General features: G+C 47.5%; 2 protein-coding genes across 3 annotated transcripts in view; both read left to right on the top strand.

The window, feature by feature from the left end:
- Positions 1–15,494, top strand: part of adam12b (ADAM metallopeptidase domain 12b) — a 95,643-nt gene extending 80,149 nt beyond the window's left edge. For both annotated transcript variants that reach the window (XM_080016817.1, XM_080016816.1), the window contains 6 exons: positions 3,578–3,686; positions 3,933–4,071; positions 5,508–5,619; positions 8,036–8,287; positions 13,879–14,054; positions 14,908–15,494. In XM_080016817.1, coding sequence (XP_079872943.1) covers positions 3,578–3,686; positions 3,933–4,071; positions 5,508–5,619; positions 8,036–8,287; positions 13,879–14,054; positions 14,908–14,959 — 840 coding nt within the window. In that variant the 3' untranslated portion in view covers positions 14,960–15,494. The remainder of the gene's footprint in view (positions 1–3,577; positions 3,687–3,932; positions 4,072–5,507; positions 5,620–8,035; positions 8,288–13,878; positions 14,055–14,907) is intronic.
- A 3,231-nt stretch (positions 15,495–18,725) lies between these two features.
- dhx32b (DEAH (Asp-Glu-Ala-His) box polypeptide 32b) overlaps positions 18,726–18,928 on the top strand; it is a 13,054-nt gene continuing 12,851 nt past the window's right edge. The window contains exon 1 of the mRNA XM_080016959.1: positions 18,726–18,928. This exon is cut by the window's right edge and continues 272 nt beyond it. Coding sequence (XP_079873085.1) covers positions 18,844–18,928 — 85 coding nt within the window. The 5' untranslated portion in view covers positions 18,726–18,843.

Below are 18,928 nucleotides of genomic sequence, written 5' to 3'. Positions count from 1 at the left end.
TTTAAACGTTGGTGTGTCGCCGATGTACGAATGTTAGTTGCTAGTTCCGGTCAAATTTGATTGGTTTTTCACTAATTACTGCTCTGTATGTGGATGGCTATGGATGACGTCTGCGACGTCCCGGTTCTAACGACACCTCCACCGGGTCCGTAGCTGCAGAGGTTGCCCTGTCCCAGACACTTTTAGAAGAATGAAAATAATAAAAATCTGAACAATAACAATAGGACCCCAAATTATCACTTACATTACAAACATTAAATGTGGTAACTAACCAGCTTGAAAGAGTGAAAAAGGTTGATTTTCGCAAGAATAGCAATACACAAGCCGGTATGCTTGCAATAGTTAATATATAGAGAGTATTCCACGTCTGGAGCTCGATGATGCGTACATTTATAGATCCGTGGCTCAGCTCGGCTCAGAGCAGTGAAACTTAATCTGCCGTGCGGGGACACGTGGAGCGATCCAAGCCCCTTTTTAATAACTCAAGAACTTTCTGACGTTATCTGTCGTGTGGAAATATTCTTATTTCCTTCTCTTTGACCATTTGACAGATAATGACTAAATCATTAGCGCATAATCGACGTGTCGGGTGAAGTTTTCCGACAGCAGAGTTTCATTTCGTCACATAAATACAATGTGAATAATCGATAGAATTTTGCTCCGGTCAAAGCGGAGCCGCGGTGTGTTTACCGTTCACATCTGGTGTTTATGTCGCTTATACACAAGTGAAAAAAAAGATGACTTTCACTCTCCCTAACACACACAAAAAATATATATTTGGTATTCTTTGCAGTGTTTGTTATGAAGGCCAGATGTGTAATTCAATTTCTTTTTTTTTGTCATGGGTCCTCGGGTGCTCCATAAGCCTGCTTCACATCGAATGTATAATTGTATCCGACAGTCGGATCCTCCCCCCTAGTGGCCATCGGATGAGGCTGAGTTTCGCATCACAAAATATGTCTGGGAAAACAGGAGATCTGTTTTTTTTTTTTCTCCAGAGCAACAGCGAATACTTTGTTCAGCTGGATATGAGAGTTTAAAACTCCCTCTATACAGCGATCAGCCACAACATTAAAACCAGTGATAGGTGAAGTGAATAACATTGCTCATCTGGTTCCAATGGCTCCTGTCAAGGGGTGGGATGTATGAGGCAGCAAGTGAACAGTCAGTTGTTGAAGTTGGTGTTGGTAGCAGGAAAAATGGGCAAGCGTAAGGATCTGAGCCACTTTGACAAGGACCAAACTGTGATGTCTAGACGACTGGGTCAGAGCATCTCCAAAACGACAGGTCTTTTGGGGTGTTCCCAGTATGCAGTGGTTAGTGCCTACCAAAAGTAGTCAAAGGAAGGACAACCGGTGAACCTGTGAAAGGGTCATGGGCGCCCATGAGCTCATTGATGCACGTGGGGAGTGAAGTCCGGCCCGTCTGGTTTTATCCCACAGAAGAGCTACTGGAGCACAAATTGCTGAAATAGTTAATGCTGCTATGATAGAAAGGTGCAGAACACACAGTGCATCACAGCTTGATGTGTATGTGTAGCTGCAGACCGGTCAGAGTGTCCATGCTGACCCCTGTCCACCACCAAAAGCAACTACAATGGACACGTGAGCGTCAGAACTGGACCATGGAGCAATGGAAGAAGGTGGCCTGGTCTGATGAATCACCTTTTCTTCTACATCGTGTGGATGGGTGGGGTTAGGGTCCGATCCGATGGAGCATCTGTGGGATGTGCTGCAACAACAAGCCCGACCCATGGGGGCCCCACCTCACAACTTCCAGGACTTAAAGGATCTGCTGCTTACGTCTTGGTGCCAGATACCACAGGACACCTTCAGGGGTCTTGTGGGGTCCATGCCTCCACGGGTCAGAGCTGTTTTGGCAACACAAGGGGAGCTGCACAATGTTATTAGTGGTGGTTTTAATGTTGTGGCTCCTCGGTGTATAATGTTTGCAAGGTGCGAACAAAAATAAAACATTTACACAATTCAATTACCATATATAGAAATAGATGTATCGATACTGAACATGGTGACATCCAACATTAATATTAATAGCCTCATTATTTTGAAATACGCATACGGAATAAATGCCCGTGGTTTGTTCTTCTCGTCTGTCGTTATTTAAGTTGTATGGATGCACAAAGGTGTTGGCTCTTGTTATTCAAGAAGAATTCCCCTCTCCACACACACACACACACACACACACACACACACACACACACATCTCAGCACCTCCCTCCCCCTCCTCTCCCCCACCGACACCACCTGGACATTATTACTGTGCTGGGGAATCCTCCGGGATCACAAGTCAGGATTTGGAAACTGAGCCTTGAGGGTGGGGGGTGCTGGCCTCTTCACACACATTTTATCCATCACGACTGGATGCGACACACACACACACACACACACACATACACACACACACACACACACACACACACACACACACACACACACACACACACACACACACACACACACACTCACACACACACAGCAGATTCGCGGAACAGTCTACGTACCGTTCTACTACCTCAAAATAGGCGGTATCGGCGGCGGAGTGTTTGGAGAAGTGAGCCGAGCCGTGTGGACGCGGTCCGGGAACGGGTTCACGTCTGATTTTGTGCAGATAGAAGATCCCTCATACACTTTAATATCACCCGGTGGTGGAAAAAGTACTGGAAAGCCGCACTTGAGTAGAAGTAGAGATATCGGCGGGTGTTGGTCTCCATCAGTCCATCAGTCGTAGCGGGTGCAGGTGGGGCAGCATCACCGCTGGAGGAGGCCGTCCCTGTGGGCGTGGCTCTCCAACACGCTGCTCTCGTCGTGGCTCTCTGGGACACGCCTGTGCTTGTTCAGTACCAGTGCTGCAAAAACTAAACTGAACACGGGCAAGGTTTCCAGGTCTCCAAGACAAACCCAGCCATGCCCCAACCCGAGGGAAAAACAAACAAACCCTGCATCAACACTTAAAAAGTAGCTGAATACTCTGAACACAGGCTGCGCTTTTATTTTGTAGTGAGTAACAAAGGTGCTCAGGGGAAATGAAGAGGAATAAAAGCTAACGTTTTTGGGGCTAAATGTTGCCAAGTGAATGTTAAAGTTGGCAGAAATATAATAACTCAAGTAAAGTACAGTTACGCCCAAAAAAGGCTGAAGTACAGTAATGAAGTATTTTTCCGTTGTCACTTCTCACCACTGACGTCTCCTTAAGATCTAAGGGTGAAGCCGGAATGATCAATAATTTATCCTGTGCATAGTATTGCATTTTGTATATTCTGTGTACATCCAAGACTATTTTCTGTTTTACATTTTTATATATTTGTATATATTTCACAATTATTATTTTTTTACTTCACTTTTTATTCTATTTTCTATCATTGTTATTTCTATTCTCAATTTATTCAGACTGCTAGGTTTTTTTTTTATACTAATAATCTGTGATGAAATGCACCAAACCTCACCAAGACAAATTCCCAGTATATGTTGATGTCACTGGTGGAATAAACGGATTCTCATTCTGATCGTTATTATTTCTATTATGATTATTTACCGGGATGCAATTGTCGTGTTTGCAGGTGTGCAACAACAAGAAGAACTGCCACTGCGAGGCCCACTGGGCTCCCCCGCAGTGTGAGAGAGCAGGTTTCGGGGGCAGCACCGACAGCGGGCCGATGAGACTGGAAGGTAGAGTAAATCACCTAGGAGTTACTCTGGAAAGACAGCAAGAACCAGCAAGACCAGACTATAGGACCGTGTCTGTGCGGTCAAAATAAAAATTACACAAATGGATAAGAAATGAAAAAAGACGTGTCTCCAGTTGGTCCTTGCCTCACGTTGGTCTCTGCGTATGTCCTGTCGTTTCTTCCCCTCCGTGACATACAGATGTGCGCGTGTGTGTATTAATGTGTGCGTTGTCATATGTGGCGTCAGCCGACAGTTTGGCCGTCACCGTGGCGACTCTGGCCGTCCTGCTGGGTCTCCTGGGAGTCACCTTCCTCGTCTTCCTCAAGAGGAAGACGCTGCTCCACGTCCTGTTCACCAATAAGAAGAGCACCATGGAGAAGCTCAGGTGACGGCACAGAAGGGCAACAAAAAAAACATTTTAAATGCAGAACCAAAATTTTACAGAAAGAGATTATTAGATTATATTAGATTTAGATTACTATAAATAATTAGATTATTTTCCTTGTGTTATCCGCGTTTTATTTTTTCTGTTTTCTTTTTTTTTCCTACCGTGTATTTCCTTGATGTTTCACGTTGTTTTCTCCATTTTTAAGTACGGACTATCCCGTTGTAATCGACCAGTTATTGCAGTGGTATTCAAACTGTGGGTTGCGCTCCCCTAGCGGGGCACGGAGGAATAGCAGGGGAAAATGAAAGAAGAAAATAAAAATAAGCCGCGCTGTCACAAAAGCCTCGTGGTTGAAGTTTCATCCAAATCGATCCACATACGGGGCAAATATTAGCAAAAATAGGACCAGATTTTGAGCGATTTTGCTGAAACCAGCTAAAACTATCTGGAAGATATACCTCGGCATAAGCTACGAACACAGTTGAAGTGCGTTTAAACCGCTATGTCACAAGGGTCTCGTGGTTTAAATTTCATCCACATCGATCCACATATGGAGCAGATATTAGTGAAAAACCGAAAAAATTTGACCCGAAGTATTCAGTTGGTCTGGTTAACTGACACATCACACGTCTTGTTCTAAAATGAACGAGATGAGATTTAAAGTAAGACGCTTTATGGCATCATCATAATATTTACTATAAATGTACAGATTCCAATTGCGAATGTCCAGTTGTACCATGTCCATTGTGTGGCGTGGACTCGGACACTCTGTAGTGTTTAGACTTTATGGATATTTATTAGAAATTATGGATTTACGTGTGTATTTATATAGCTTCTTACCTGGTAGATGTCAGTAGATCTCTAAGAATGATGTTTTTAATCCATGGTCCACATAACTTTACCGGACTTGTGAAAAAAATTATATAAAAGAATCCTTAAAATGTCGTCAGCGCGTCCCCCGAAAACACTGACATGTGTTGAGTCAGTGATGCGTTCACGATCCAGTGAGGCGCCGGAAAAATAGAAGCAGTGGTTGTTACCCACAGAAATAACACTTTTGTTGTATTTCATGGAAACATAACTTACTGAAAATGTAATCCAAGCAAAAAACTCAACAAATAATTGAATGCCCGAATTGTGCTGCATTTCAGAAAAAGAACCCGGGAAACTGTAAAATGCACCAAACACAACTAAACTGGACCCCGTGTATTGCTGCTTGCAGCTATATTTATTATGATTGTTGCATTAGTTGTGCACCTTTCTGCTCAACCTGGTTTGATACAAACTACGTTAGTTTCCATACGACACATCTTTTATTTGTACTTTTTGGGAGGGGCCCAGCGTCAAGTCCTTGAAATCCGAAGGGAATAAAAGTTTGAATTCCACTTTGTTAAATGGGAAAATAACCTTTTTTTTTTTTGACCCGCATATAGATCCATGGAGGCCAACCGACCCACCAGCCCCGCCAGGACCCAGTCCCTGTTCAGGGCTTCCCCGCAGCACTCCAAGTCTCCATCCAAACCCTCGGGAACCTCGGTCTACAAGGTGGGGCTTACTGCATATGGAGATACGCCTCTTCCTATTCCAGAAGCGTTCATCTTATATAATGGGTCTGTGTGAACATTCGTTAGGTTTCATCACACCTCACTGGATGCGATTATAATCATTCAGATTGGGGCTCCCGTGGCTATTCAGTAACCCCCGAAACTAAGGTCCGGGCGGAGAATTTCCATGCTCGTCCAAATCCATTTATCCAGGGCTTATTGTGAAAACAACACGGCGGCAAGACTGGTAATTGATTCGGCCGCAGAGTGTCTCTTGAAGAAATATTAATTAAGGTGCCGGCAGGGCCAGCAGCCACCGGAATGTAATGGAGAGATAGTGCTGTTTAGATGAATAGAAAATCAGGGAATCATTACTTGGCTCCCTGTAATGTTGCTGCCTGCGATAAATGGCTTTTCAATTTGAGGAGGGAACGGAGTTGATTGATTGAGACCCCGGAGGAAAATTGGTTTTGACTTGTTTGCTTGACTTGACGAGCACGGAGGCATCTGAGACTTTTTTGCGACTGTGGCGCAGTCATTGCTTATGTATGTCTGTCTTTTGTAATTGCACTGTTACAAAACGCGTGGGTGTATGAATGTGCTGTGATTCGCTTTCATAATTGTACACGTTGTCAAGCCAAAAAGGTTTCGCACACAGGGTTAAATCTTAATCAGGACTAAGATAAAAATGCCTCTCTGAGACGTTGCTTGATTTGAGATGAATGTCTCGGATTTCCTAGTGAAGAACTGCTTCACTAGCAAATCCGAGACCAGGAAGTTCTTGAGGTAATGAAGGACTAGTCGGCTCCTTCTGTCTGGTCTTGGTGCTGGTCTTCTCAAGGATAAACCTGCCTCTGACCAGGTTTAATTTAAAGATGGAGGTACACCCTTTCCGTCTCATTCAACCTCCTCCTTTTCCCGGATCAACAAGCTTGTTTTTTGCGGAGCAGTAGGAGCACGTTTTATATATACACTGTTTGTCCTTATTGAGTTCTTATTGGGTTGTTATTGGGTTGTTATTTAGTTCTTATTGCGTTCTTGTTACTAGTTCTTATTGCGTTCTTGTTACGTTCTTATTGAGTTCTTATTGAGTTCTTATTGCATTCTTGTTACGTTCTTATTCAGTTCTTATTGAGTTCTTATTGAGTTCTTATTGAGTTCTTATTGCATTCTTGTTACGTTCTTATTCAGTTCTTATTGAGTTCTTATTGAGTTCTTATTGCATTCTTGTTACGTTCTTATTCAGTTCTTATTGAGTTCTTATTGAGTTCTTATTGAGTTCTTATTGCACATCCTGCTGCCCGTGTTCTGGGACATGTTCTCCGGTGGTTCTGTCGTCTTTCGTTTCGCGAGTCTTTTTAAGCGTCCACCTTTAGCCTTCACTTAGACCTGGATCTAGATTAGCTCAAATCTTCCTTCTGGTATTCACATTTTTTTGAACCAAGACCAGGGCGTGTCGCTCTATTTTAAGCCACGACTGAAAAAGGCCATTTTCAGTTAGTGGAAGTCAGATTAGTGGAAGTCTGTTGTCGCTAGTTGAAATAACAAACTCCGTCAGGGCTGGCCGAGAACTCACCACTTCACAGTTGAAACTCGGGAATATTGAAAACCGGTCTCGTTATCCTCCCCCATTACCAAAAACATGTCAGCCCTTTACAGTATAAGTCTGCACCACCGGCCTCCCTCCCCATCCGTGACACAGACATCCAAGGGCTTTGAGTACTGCTCATTTTGATTTTGGCGGCGTAGATGAACTCTCTGTTCGGGTGTTGTGAGCGAGTCCGTCCAAACGATTGTCTCATCTGCTGGACTTTGCTGAAACCGCGTTCCCAATTCAAACAGTGTCCACACCAATTACTTTGGGTCATCCAGCAAACTTGCTGATGCCCAGATGTCTCGTCGTGTGTGTGTGTGTGTGTGTGCGTGGGCGTGTGTGTGTGTGTTCATCCAGCAGCCAAGCAGCACAGCTATTTCAGGTGTTATTAGTTGTTTCTGGAGCGGCAACAGAAGCAGGCATGGACACGTGGTCACATTCTGGCTCTAACCGCTTCATAGCGTCAGCCCCAATGAGGTTGTTTTTCCAGCTTATCGCTGCCTCTGACATCAACTATACCTCAGTAATGATAACTTTATGACATTTTTACTTTTAAGTGCTCGCAGCGCACTTTAAATGAAGCGGCCCGGGCTTTGAATTAAAGCCGCCAAAAAAAGTGGCAGGTGACAGATACAGGAAGAGGCGGCAGGACGACAAATTGGTGTTACTCCAGAGAATAACAACACAAGCCTTTGACAGACCAAACCTAACTGATGCAATTACGGAAAATAATTTCTCTCTCTCCCTATCTCTCTCTCTCTCTCTCTCTCGCTCTCTCTTTCCCTCTCTCGCTCTCTTCCCCTCCATCCGTCCCCTTTTCCAGCCTCATCTTCTCAGCTCCGAGCCTCTTCTTCCTCCGCATAACTTCCACTCCCACAGCCTGCGCCGGCTGCCTCTCTACCAGCCGCTGCACATCAGCCACCCCATGCCCGTGTCCCTGAACGTGGGCCAGCCCACCCTGCCCCCGGTGCCGCCCCACCACAGGGTCCTGCCGCCCCACGCCGCCCTCTCGCCCCCCAGGGTGCCGCCCTTCCACAGCCTGCCGCGCCAGACGTCCCTGTACAGGATGGACCAGGTTTGTGATGCCGAAAAATGACCAGACGATGGAAAGAGAAAGGTCGAGGGGTTTTTTTTGTTTGTTTTTAGCCAAATGTAAATCAGAACCAGAATCAGAATCTGTTTATTGTTTAATGTGCAGAGGGGGAGGAGGAGAAGGGGTGGAGAAGGGGTGGAGGAGGAGGGGAGAGGGAGGAGGGGTGGAGGAGGATTATGGGAGGAGGAGAAGGAGAGGTGGCGTAAGGGGTGGTGGTGGTAGAAGGAAGAGGAGTGGGAAAAGGGGAGGATTGGAGGAGGAGGATGACGGAGGAGAGGAGAAGAAGGGCAAAGGAGGGAGGAGAGGCAGATGAGGATGGTTGGAGGAGGTGAGGGATTGTCCTCAGAGACAAGGAGAAGGATGAGGAGGTTGGAGGGGAGAATGAGGAGGAGAAGGGGAGGAGGGGGAGTAAAAGGAGGGGAGGAGAAGTGGGAGGAGAAAAGTAGGAAAAGGGGAGGATTGGAGGAGGATGACGGATGGAGAGGAGGAGTGGGAGGAGGAGGAGGAGGCGGGGTGGTAGAGGAGAAGAAGGTGAAAGATTATCCCCAGAGAAAAGGAGGAGGAGGATGGATGGATGAGGGGAGAAGGAGGAGGAGGAGAAGGATTATCCTCAGAGAAAAGGAGGAGGAGGAGGATGGATGGATGAGGGGAGAAGGAGGAGGAGGAGAAGGATTATCCTCAGAGAAAAGGAGGAGGAGGATGGATGGATGGGGGGGAGGAGGAGAGAGATTATCCTCAGAGAAAAGGAGGAGGAGGATGGACGGATGAGGGGAGAAGGAAGAGGAGAATGATACCAGATAAAGATGACAAAAATGGCTAAGTAGGCAAGTATTTACAGGGTACACATGTAAATATGAATATAGTTGGATATTTCTGTGCAATACATGAATAATAATAATAATAATAATAATAATAATAATAATAATAATAATAATAATAATAAATAAAAATAACATTAATAATATGTATAATATATATATAATATGTATGGACAGCTAATAACTGATGGGTTGGTCTAACTAATGGTTCGACTAACAATATGTTATTGTAATATATTGCTTTGCGTTGTTTATCACTCAGTTACTGCACCGGTTGTAGAGTGTGTGTCTGTGTGTGTGTGTGTGTGTGTGTGTGTGTGTGTGTGTGTCCGCTTGTGTGTGTGTGTGCGTGTGCGTGTAATGGAAATGGAAGTAGGGTTGTGTTTGCCGTACGCTGGCTCAGAAAGAAAACACCGGGGCCGTTCTTGCAGGGCGGCTCGGCCTATTACCCGATGATAACATTGTCACGGTAACTGTTACAAATGGCCCGAGATTTATTTTGCAGGATCGTCGTGTGAAAACCTTTAACATCAGTAAAAAACATCCCAAAAAAAAATGAATAAACAAAGAAAAGAAAAAAAGCATTCCACGCTTTTCGGCGCAGTGAACTCTCTCACCCGTATTTGGGCGAGCGGGGGCGCAATCCGTCTTGCCCCCTGCGTCCCGACACCACCGAGAGAGTCTGTTTTCTGCTGAGCAGGAGTATCTCGTGCAGCGGAGAGAGCAGATCCATCTGTTTCCATCTGCATCCATCTCTATCCATCTGTTTCCATCCCAGTTGCACCTCATGTGGAGCCGCGTAGTGTCAGATGCCTGCGCGTCACAGAGCGCCGCAGGGTGCACCATCAGCCGGCAGACATGGGAGAGGAAGAGCTTCGGGGAAGTTACTTCTCCCCCTCTGACGGATGAAGGGGGCGAAACGCTCCCAGAGGTGGAGCCCGAGCGCCACGGCGACAAGGGATGCCACGTTCCCGTCCAAACTTTTTCCTCCGCCCTTCAGTTCAATAACACCTCGGTCCAGATGAGAAACAACGACCTAAGGCCGTGCTCCCATAGCTGTGTTGTCCTCGGCACACCAGCATCCCACCAAAACAAAGGACCTACTGACAGTCGGCTGGGGCGCGGCGGGGCAGCTCAGAGTTTAAACGGGGGGAGATGATTCAGAGCAGGTTTCTGGGCCTTGGGGAGCTGTTTTTCAGAGTAACTTCCAGCCTTCGTCTTGTCGCACCGAATCCAGAGACGTCCGTACGGGATTCTGTTGGGAATACGGACCAAATCGAATGAATACCCAGACACGTGGATATTCATCATATCCGGGCTGATATACCACCCTATACGATATGTCCTTGAGGCATACAGTTTATCATATCCCGATAATACATAAGACATAATTATGTCTTCTTCATGTCCGAAGCACACATGGGAAACCAAAATCAAAATATATCTTTGTAAAATAACTGTGATTTGACTTTGTTAAAATATTCATAAAAGGGGGAAAGAAAATGTAATAATAATAATAATAATAATAATAATAATAATAATAATAATAATAATAATAATAATAATAATAATAATAATAATAACATTTATGATAATTTGTATTTGACTACACATTCCAAATTTGAACACGTCACACTGATCCTCCCACTATTTAACTAAAATGACTTGACTACAATCGGACCGGGCCATCGCTATCGTGGTCTCTTAGTATGTTGCTCTTCCTGACCGCTGAGAACCTCGGGGCAATTCTTGAGCACCGGCTGTCCTGCAGGACGCCGGTGCCGCCGCGACAGCCCGGCGCCGCAGGTTTGTTCCCCGTGCAACATCTGCAGACGCCGCTGCTGCGGCTCTCTCCTGGCCGCGGGGGCTTCCCGCCTGATCCACGCAGCCCGTGGGGGTGTTCGACCCGCCCCGAACCCCCCCCCACCGCGTCTTCTCCGGCTGCTCTGACGCTCCCCTCCGGGGGCGGCGTGCGGAGCCGCCCGAGCTCGAGGCTCCGGCTCGGCCCCGCTCCGTTCCTCCATCTCCGCGGGGGGGTGGAGGGGGCTCTCAGAGGTCCTCCAGCCGAATCGCGGCTTCTGTTTCCCGTCCCCGGCGCCGGACCAGCTCCTCGCCGCTGTGACGGCGGCGGAGCTGCCGGCCGGTCTTTGGCAGGAGACTGAAGAGACATTTCTTCAGGACGCGCTCAGATCTTCAAACCCTTCTTCCCCTGATCTGGATTCCTTCCCTCTGTTCTGCCGCTCGGAGGGAACTGTTTGATGAATGAACTAATGTGGATGTTATTACGGCGAGGAGTGGCTGAACGTTGCAGGGTTGAAAGAATTTCAATAACAGGCGCGTTTGTATGAGTTGCAAAGTAAATCCATCAACCCCAACGTGTAAACAAACAAGCCGCAAAGCTAATTTGACAAGGACATCCAAGGGAAACTCAAACGCAGGCTTCATTAAATGCACCGCGAGTGGAACGGCGCACCGGGAGTGATTTTTTGTCGTATTTCACACGATGTGAGCATACGCGCCTATTTGTAAACATTTCTTCTTCCTGTAAGTGGCGATCCATCCGAACGACACCGTTTTTTCTGTTTGTTTTCTTTTCACCCGTAAGACGCTTTCATCGTAAGTACGCCTCCCTCCGTTCCGTCGATTTGTTTTTCTTCCTCGGTCACTTGAGGTGAAGAGGAAGAATCTTTATTTATCACACGACGCCACAACACATGCATACACCCACGCACGCACACGCACGGTGGCCGGTGAAATGGCTTCTCTGCATTTCACCCATCCTGGCTGGTCCTTCCTCCAGGGGGGGCAGCCAGGAGCAGGGGACCTGGTTCCATACCTGCACTGCTGGTCAGACGATGATGTTGTGCATGTTTTTGGCGGGGGTCCTTGCTGAGGTCACATGGAGGAAACCCCATGTGAGCACGGGGAGAACATGCAAACTCCGCACAGAAAGGACCCTGATCGGGAGACAACCCGCCCGAGCACGGTGCCAACAGCGCCCCGGGCGGGAATCGAACCCAGGACCTTCTTGCTGTGAGGCAGCAGTGCAATGACACTGTTTCACCGTGCCACGTGAGGGGGGGGGGGGGTTTTCTTCCTTCGGCTTCGTTCTTTTCTTCGGCGGATGTTCGTCCCGTATCGACGGTTTTGCCAACGCCACGTACCTAGATGGCCCCGGTTGGGCGAGGCCTCCGCCACCAACCGTGGAAACAGCGTGTGGAGGAGCAGGTGCATGACACAAATTGATTCAGTTTGTTTCCTCCTAAAGTGGCAGCTTAAAGAAGTATCCAATTTGGGATATTTATTTTTTCACTAAATATTCTCATGGATTTCCACTTTAAATGATTTTAAATCGCCTTGATCGTTGATAGTATGCACACAGGCTGGTAGCTGCCTACCTGTTTCCTTACCTGTAAATGAACCAGGTTGTGGTGGATTGGTTCATATTGCTGGTAGTTTAACCAGCATCCAGCACATGAGGTTCTGCAGCGCTGAACGACACACTCGCCCTTCCTCTGATTACAGCGGATATTTGGAAACCCCCGCTGTGCCCGTGTGTCTCATCATTCACCCGTCGCTCCTGCGGTCGGGTGGGGGAGATCTGCGCACAACGCCGCGCAGAACTATCAGAACACACACCTGCTGTGGCTTTCTCCAAATTCGTTCTGATTAAAACTTCTTATCATGTCTGTCCCAGCGGGGCCTCCAATTTAAAATCTATTATCGGGGGCCTTCGTCTGCCGAGCGCGGAGGGACACCGCGTTTTCGGGGTGTTTGACATATTCCCGCAGACAAATTAATGGCAAACAGAGACGCAAGGAGAGTGTGTACCGCCGTTTTCCTCGGTAAATGTTGAGTCGGTTTTATAACGGGCGGCGGGCGGCGGCGGAATGGCCCTGGTGGACGTTGGCCCGTCGGCCTCTCCTATCTGCGGCGCGGCGCTCATGCTTAATGTAATAATAATCGCTCCCGTCAGAGGTCATTCGGTCGCTCAATTACCGCCGGCGCATGTCGCCTTCACAACAACCCACCTCGGGGCCGCCTCCTCCGCCTCTCAGACGCGCTCCGCCCGGGTCGCCCTCGGCGCGGCGCGCATCCACGTTTCAGGGCGGCCCCGAAACAACGCGCGCGAGAAGCTTCATTTGTCAGCGAGCACGGGCGCACCTGCCACGGCCGCCGGCCCTGCCGGCGGCAGATGTTTGTCATTTCCCCTCCCCCCTCCTCGGTGTAGATTAGTAACACATGATGGTGCCTCGTGGAGATAACCTTCTGGACTGATGGAGCAGCGGCGCGGTCGGTAAGGACGGGGCCTGTCCTTTAAGATCAGTGCACTGGGAACACAGTGCCCTCTAGTGTGATGTCTGCTCCCTCTCTGCCTGGAGGTAACGCTCGTTGGATGTGTGAGTTTTGAGGTACGCGCCGTGCGCCTCGTGAGGTTTTTTTTTTTTTTTTCGTTAAATACCGCAAAACAAGAAAATCTCATTCCTGAGGCCTTTTTTTTTCCGGCAAAATACGGCGTGTCATTGAACCATCGAGTAAAGCTGCGGGGACATTTTGGAAGCCGCGACGGGCCTGGCGGTGTGGGGCCTTTCCTCCCGAACCGAGAGAGCCGGGCCAGACGCCATCGATTGAATGCACCTTAATGAAGAATAATTTAATCGAATCAACACGGGAAATGCAAACCTGAGGAGGATATCGGTGGTGTAGTGAGTTTTTTAATATAACCCGACCAAAATGTTGCCTCGTCCCGCTCAGGACCCGGAGAAGCCCAGCCCGCCCCAGAAGCCCCTCCCGGCCGACCCGCTGGGGAGGAGCTCTCGAGCGGCCCTCAGCCCCCGCGCCGTGGGGGTCCACCTCCCCGGCGCCGTCCCACTCCCCATCCCGATCCCCACTGTTCCTCGACCTCCTCCGAATATCCCTCTACCCAGCAGGTCAGTCTGACGCCGCTGCGCCCACAGACCGGTGAAAGAATTGTGATTAAGTAATTATACTTAATAATTGTAGTGCCTTGTTTACCTTCATTATATTACATGATGTCATTGATCAGACGCTTTTGTCCAAAGGGACTTACAATAAGTACATTTATCACAGTATCAAACCAACTGAATGTCAGCCACAGCCAGCTAAACGTTCTCCAGAAACAAGCAGTACTACAGTGGTAAAGTTAGACGTTTTCTTTTTTTTTCATTTGTAATTTTTGCCATTTTTCTACCCGGGTCTAACTCAAATGTTGTTTCCCATCGGTCCAATGGGGCAAAGTTTTAATCCTTAAAATAAAATACGTTTTATATCTCCTTTTAGAAAACGGGAAGCTCATGCTATAGTCCGACAGCCTTTATATGTCATATCAGAACCACCGGTTTTTCAGGGCATTGATGACTCTTGCACGACCACAAGTCGGCCCTTTGGGTGGCAGCCGCGCTAGACTAGAAACAGGAAGTTGCAACGCTTCATTCGCAAGTTTGCAAATGCGTCGGCCGTCGGATTACGTGCTCAAATGTGGCGCTACCGTTACTCAAACCATGTTAAAGACATACTATAAGACTCTCGTGGCTAATGCGAGTTTCCCGTTTTGTGGGGTTTTTTTTATGTATATAATCCAATAAACTGTATAACTGTGTACAGTGTAATCCCGGTGTGAAGAGACGGTGTCGCCGCTATGTTGTCGGTGATTTCGCTTAAAATAAATCGGACACAGGCACACACACACACGCGCGCAAAGATTCGTCCGAGCGCGGTGTTAGTGTCATTTCTAACAATAACATTTCAACGCTTCCGTTTCAGGCCGGCGCCCATGTTGCCCTTCAGACCACCAAAGACCCCCAAGGACTGCTGATGAGACGTCAGACTGGGCGGAGCGGCAAACTCCACCGACAGATGAAGACGCGCTGCATTTGCACTTTTCACTCAGACTCTGCGAGACACTTCGGACGACAGCGGGGGGTCTCCTCCTGGGGAGGGAGGGCTCCTGTAACATCCCGCCTCGGTGCTATGCCTTCTAAGGTGCTATGTTGTCCTCACTCAGGTACCAAGGAACTATTTATCGATCGTATTTATTACTACTTTCGCCCCCCGACGGACCCGGAGGAATGTTTTTTTTCTTCTCGTGGGGGAAAAAAAAAAAGATCGAAAAAGAGTTGCGGGGGGGGATTGTTGTTGAAAGTGTTTGGGGGTCTTTTTTCATCCTCTGATGATTTTTTTTTTTAAATATATATATATCGTGTCTGGCAAAGGCATTCAGCTTATATATGTGTTTTTTATAACCTGTGTGAGTCGTTGAATAATTGAAGGCGGAGGGACAAAGGAAGATCGAGTACAACTCGCCGCGTCTCCGGTGAAGACCAGTGAGAAGTTTTCGGGGAGTGAGAAATGTAATTTATTGCAGAGCTGATCAAAATATTCCATTCCGGCGCAATGGGCTGGAGTCGCATTGCCCGCGCTTGTTTTTCAAGTCGATTTTTTCAACCGTAATGAAAATGGATTCGTCGGGTCGGCGTTTTCGGACGTCCTCGGCAGTTGTGTTTTTTGGGGGGTTTTTGTTGGCGTTTACAAGAGAGAATGACTTGCTTTTGGTGTTTGGAGCGGCTTAAAAGCCTCCCTCCCTCTCTCTCTCTCTCTCTCTCTCTCTCTCTCTCTCTCTCTCTCTCTCTCTCTCTCTCTCTCTCTCTCTCTCTCTAAAAGCCCAGTTTACCTTATAAGTTCACTTTTGGCAAAATATACCGACTTCAAAGATGCTGTTTCACCCGTTGGGCCCGGTGACACGCCCGGCAACACTCGCCGGACGACTGGAGGCTGGAGTCCGAGTGACTCCCCCGGACGACTTTATTCCACTGAATTTACAGCAACACCAAATAAAGCAACAACCGGCGCTGGTGTGTCTGTGTGTGAGCCGGTCCAAGTTGTTGTTTTTGTTCCTACTTATGTGATAGTGGAGTGTGTGTGTGTGTGTGCGTGCGTGAGTGTGTGTCTGTGTACATGTGTTTGTGCGTGTCTGCAATGTGTGTGTGTGTGTGTGTGTGTGTGCATGCGTGTGTGTGTGTGTGTGTGTGTGTGAGCCAAAAAAGGTGATTTCAGCGCCGCCAACGCGCCGAGCTCCAAACCTCTAGACCGCCAACTCAATGACCTATTCTGTTTTTTAGGTTGTCGTTTTGTTTTTTTTACAACATTCCATTTGAATTGTGTATGTGTCTGTGTTTCTCGGACTTGGTGGTTATTCATCTTTGCATTACCTGCGTTGTTTGCTTTTGATCAATTGCTGCAAGCGTTTGTGTCGACCAAACGTCCATTCTCGTTGAATATGGCTTTGTGTGTCTGCGGTGTTTCCAAATTCAGCGTCCTCGAGACCATACCTTAAACACATTATTTCAAATAGCGGCGTTGCCTTGCATGCATACCTTAAGCCTGCTTCACACCTAAAACGACAAACGACACGTACAAGCCGGAAATCCATTCATTCCTGTGGAAATTCCGAGTGATGTACTGGAAAAGAAAAGAAAACAAAACAAAAAAAAAACAAGCTCTCCCATTTTCCCCGACATATTTTGTGACGCAGATCATCCGACAGCCACTAGGGGGTGGACCCCACTGCCGTGTGCGATTACGGACGAGGTGTGAAGCGGGCTTTACATTCTGTAGTCAGCGTTGTGTACTGTACGTGCCACTTTATCTTTGTTTTGAAATGTTGCCGTTATTTACAAACGGTCGCCAGGTGGGCCTCCTGTTCACCCTCAACATTTGCGCTGTTTCTAAAATCCCAAAATATCTTTGCTTCCGTTCTCCTCATGTGTGGAAAAGCAATTGTAAATGTAATATCCATCGCTGTTTGATTTCTTATTTTTACTTTTTTTCTACAAGAGTCCTTCAGCAAATGTGTTTCTCACATACAATATAAAGGGAATAAAATAAATGTTGATGTTGCAGTAATCATATGCCTGGGACAAAGTGTTTAATCTAAAAATGCAGACGTTTTCCCACATTGTTATGAGAGCAAGAGAACAGGGTAAGGTTTTATGAATATCTGAAAAAAAACAAAAAACCCACGAAGCTCAAACTCCAACTTGATAAATAATTCAAGAGAATCGTTCCAGTATTTAGATCCATAGTATACACAGGAATATTGCTCTGTCACGGAACAAAATCTTCAAATATACATAATTTACAGTGATGTATTGTGCTGTAATTGTATTTCCTCTTCAAAGGTTTGAAGATGAAAGACTCTGCAGAGAATCTTCCATAACCCTCCTGCCCTTATTCTCTAGAATAGAGCACCGCCCCCTGTCGGGGAGCGCCGGGTACTGCGGCCACTAATTGGCAGTCCGGCCTTCAGGATGACGATGTTTCAACAGGTTCCATCCAAACTCCACCCGCGACTATTACCACAGCTTTTTTGTTTGTTTTCTTTAATCATTACTTCGTAGATGTGTTTTTCCTGTCTGCCATGGCTGTACTTCAAGTCCAGCGTATCCGTGGGGAAATGACGTTGGTCCTGATGCTGTGCTTCATCTTCCTGCGGGTCAAAGGCTTCCTGCGTCACCTGAACTACAGCTGCCCCCCTGCCACGGCCTTCACCTGGAGAGAGACGTCACAAGAACACAGTGTGTGTGTGTGTGTGCGTGTGTTGTGTGTGTGCGTGTGTGCGTGTGCGTGTGTGTGTGTGAGAGAGAGTCTGCATGTGTGTGTAAAAATACTACTGAGAATAATAGTAGTAAAATACTGCACTACACAGCTCCTCCACGTCGCCACTAGGTGGCAGACCGGTCATTTGGAAAGCTCACTGACCAATTTACCAACTACTAAAGCACTATTTTCATTTTGATTCAAAACGCATTAAAACATTTCCATTAAAAATGTGTGTTTTCCGCCTTGAATTAACGATTAAGAATTTAAATAAATATAGGTGTCGAATAATTTGCATTACATTGTCATAAATCTTTATTGATGAAATCTTTATATATAGTTACTGTTTTGATTGTAACTTCATTACAACGCCTCCGTTTTTTTTCCTGAGGGATTAGAATTGAAGAGCTGGATATTCAGCTTCACGCCGATGAAAACTCCTCTGTGCTCAGTGGTAAACCTGTAGGAAATATGTGTGTGTGCGTGCACTGTGTGTGCGTGCGTGCACTGTGTGTGCGTGCACTGTGCGTGTGTGCACTGTGTGTGCGTGCACTGTGCGTGTGTGCGTGCACTGTGCGTGTGTGCACTGTGTGTGCGTGCACTGTTTGTGTGCGTGCACTGTGCGTGTGTGTGCGTATTTGTGAGAGTGCAGTGAGTGTGCGTGCATGTGTGTAGGTGCATCGTGTACGTGTGTGTGCGCGTATGCGTGCGTGCGTGCGTGTGTATTTGTGAGAGTGCAGTGAGTGTGCGTGCATGTGTGTTGGTGCATCGTGCAGTGTATGTGTGCGTGCACTGTGTGTATGTGTGTGCACTGTGTATGTGTGTGTGCGTGCACTGTGTGTGCACAGCGTGCGCACGCGCGCGCGTGTGTCATCTGCCGTTGAACGCGCTCTTGTGGGCTTAGGAACCACGTGACCCTCCCCCTCCCGGACGCCCGTCCCCGCGTCGCGGTCCCGCGGCGGCTTTCACCGTGTTCCAGGAAGTAAACAGCGGCTCGTCGCGGCACCGGGGCCTTGCAGCGCTCCGCCGGGACACCCACAGCCCCTGTCCCCGCAACGACCGTTTGTTTTCCGCGGTAAACACTTGAGGATAAGGGCGCAGGACATGAGCCACGCACCGCCACCTGCTGCTGCGGACTGTGGGGCGGCGGAGGTGGACTCGGACCCGGACCCGGACCCGGAGAGTCAGA

Source organism: Zeus faber, assembly GCF_960531495.2.
Source record: "Zeus faber genome assembly, chromosome: 16".
In the NCBI taxonomy this organism is placed as follows: domain Eukaryota; kingdom Metazoa; phylum Chordata; class Actinopteri; order Zeiformes; family Zeidae; genus Zeus; species Zeus faber.
Note: the sequence above shows the minus strand (reverse complement) of the source record. Positions and strands in the feature narration are given on the sequence as shown.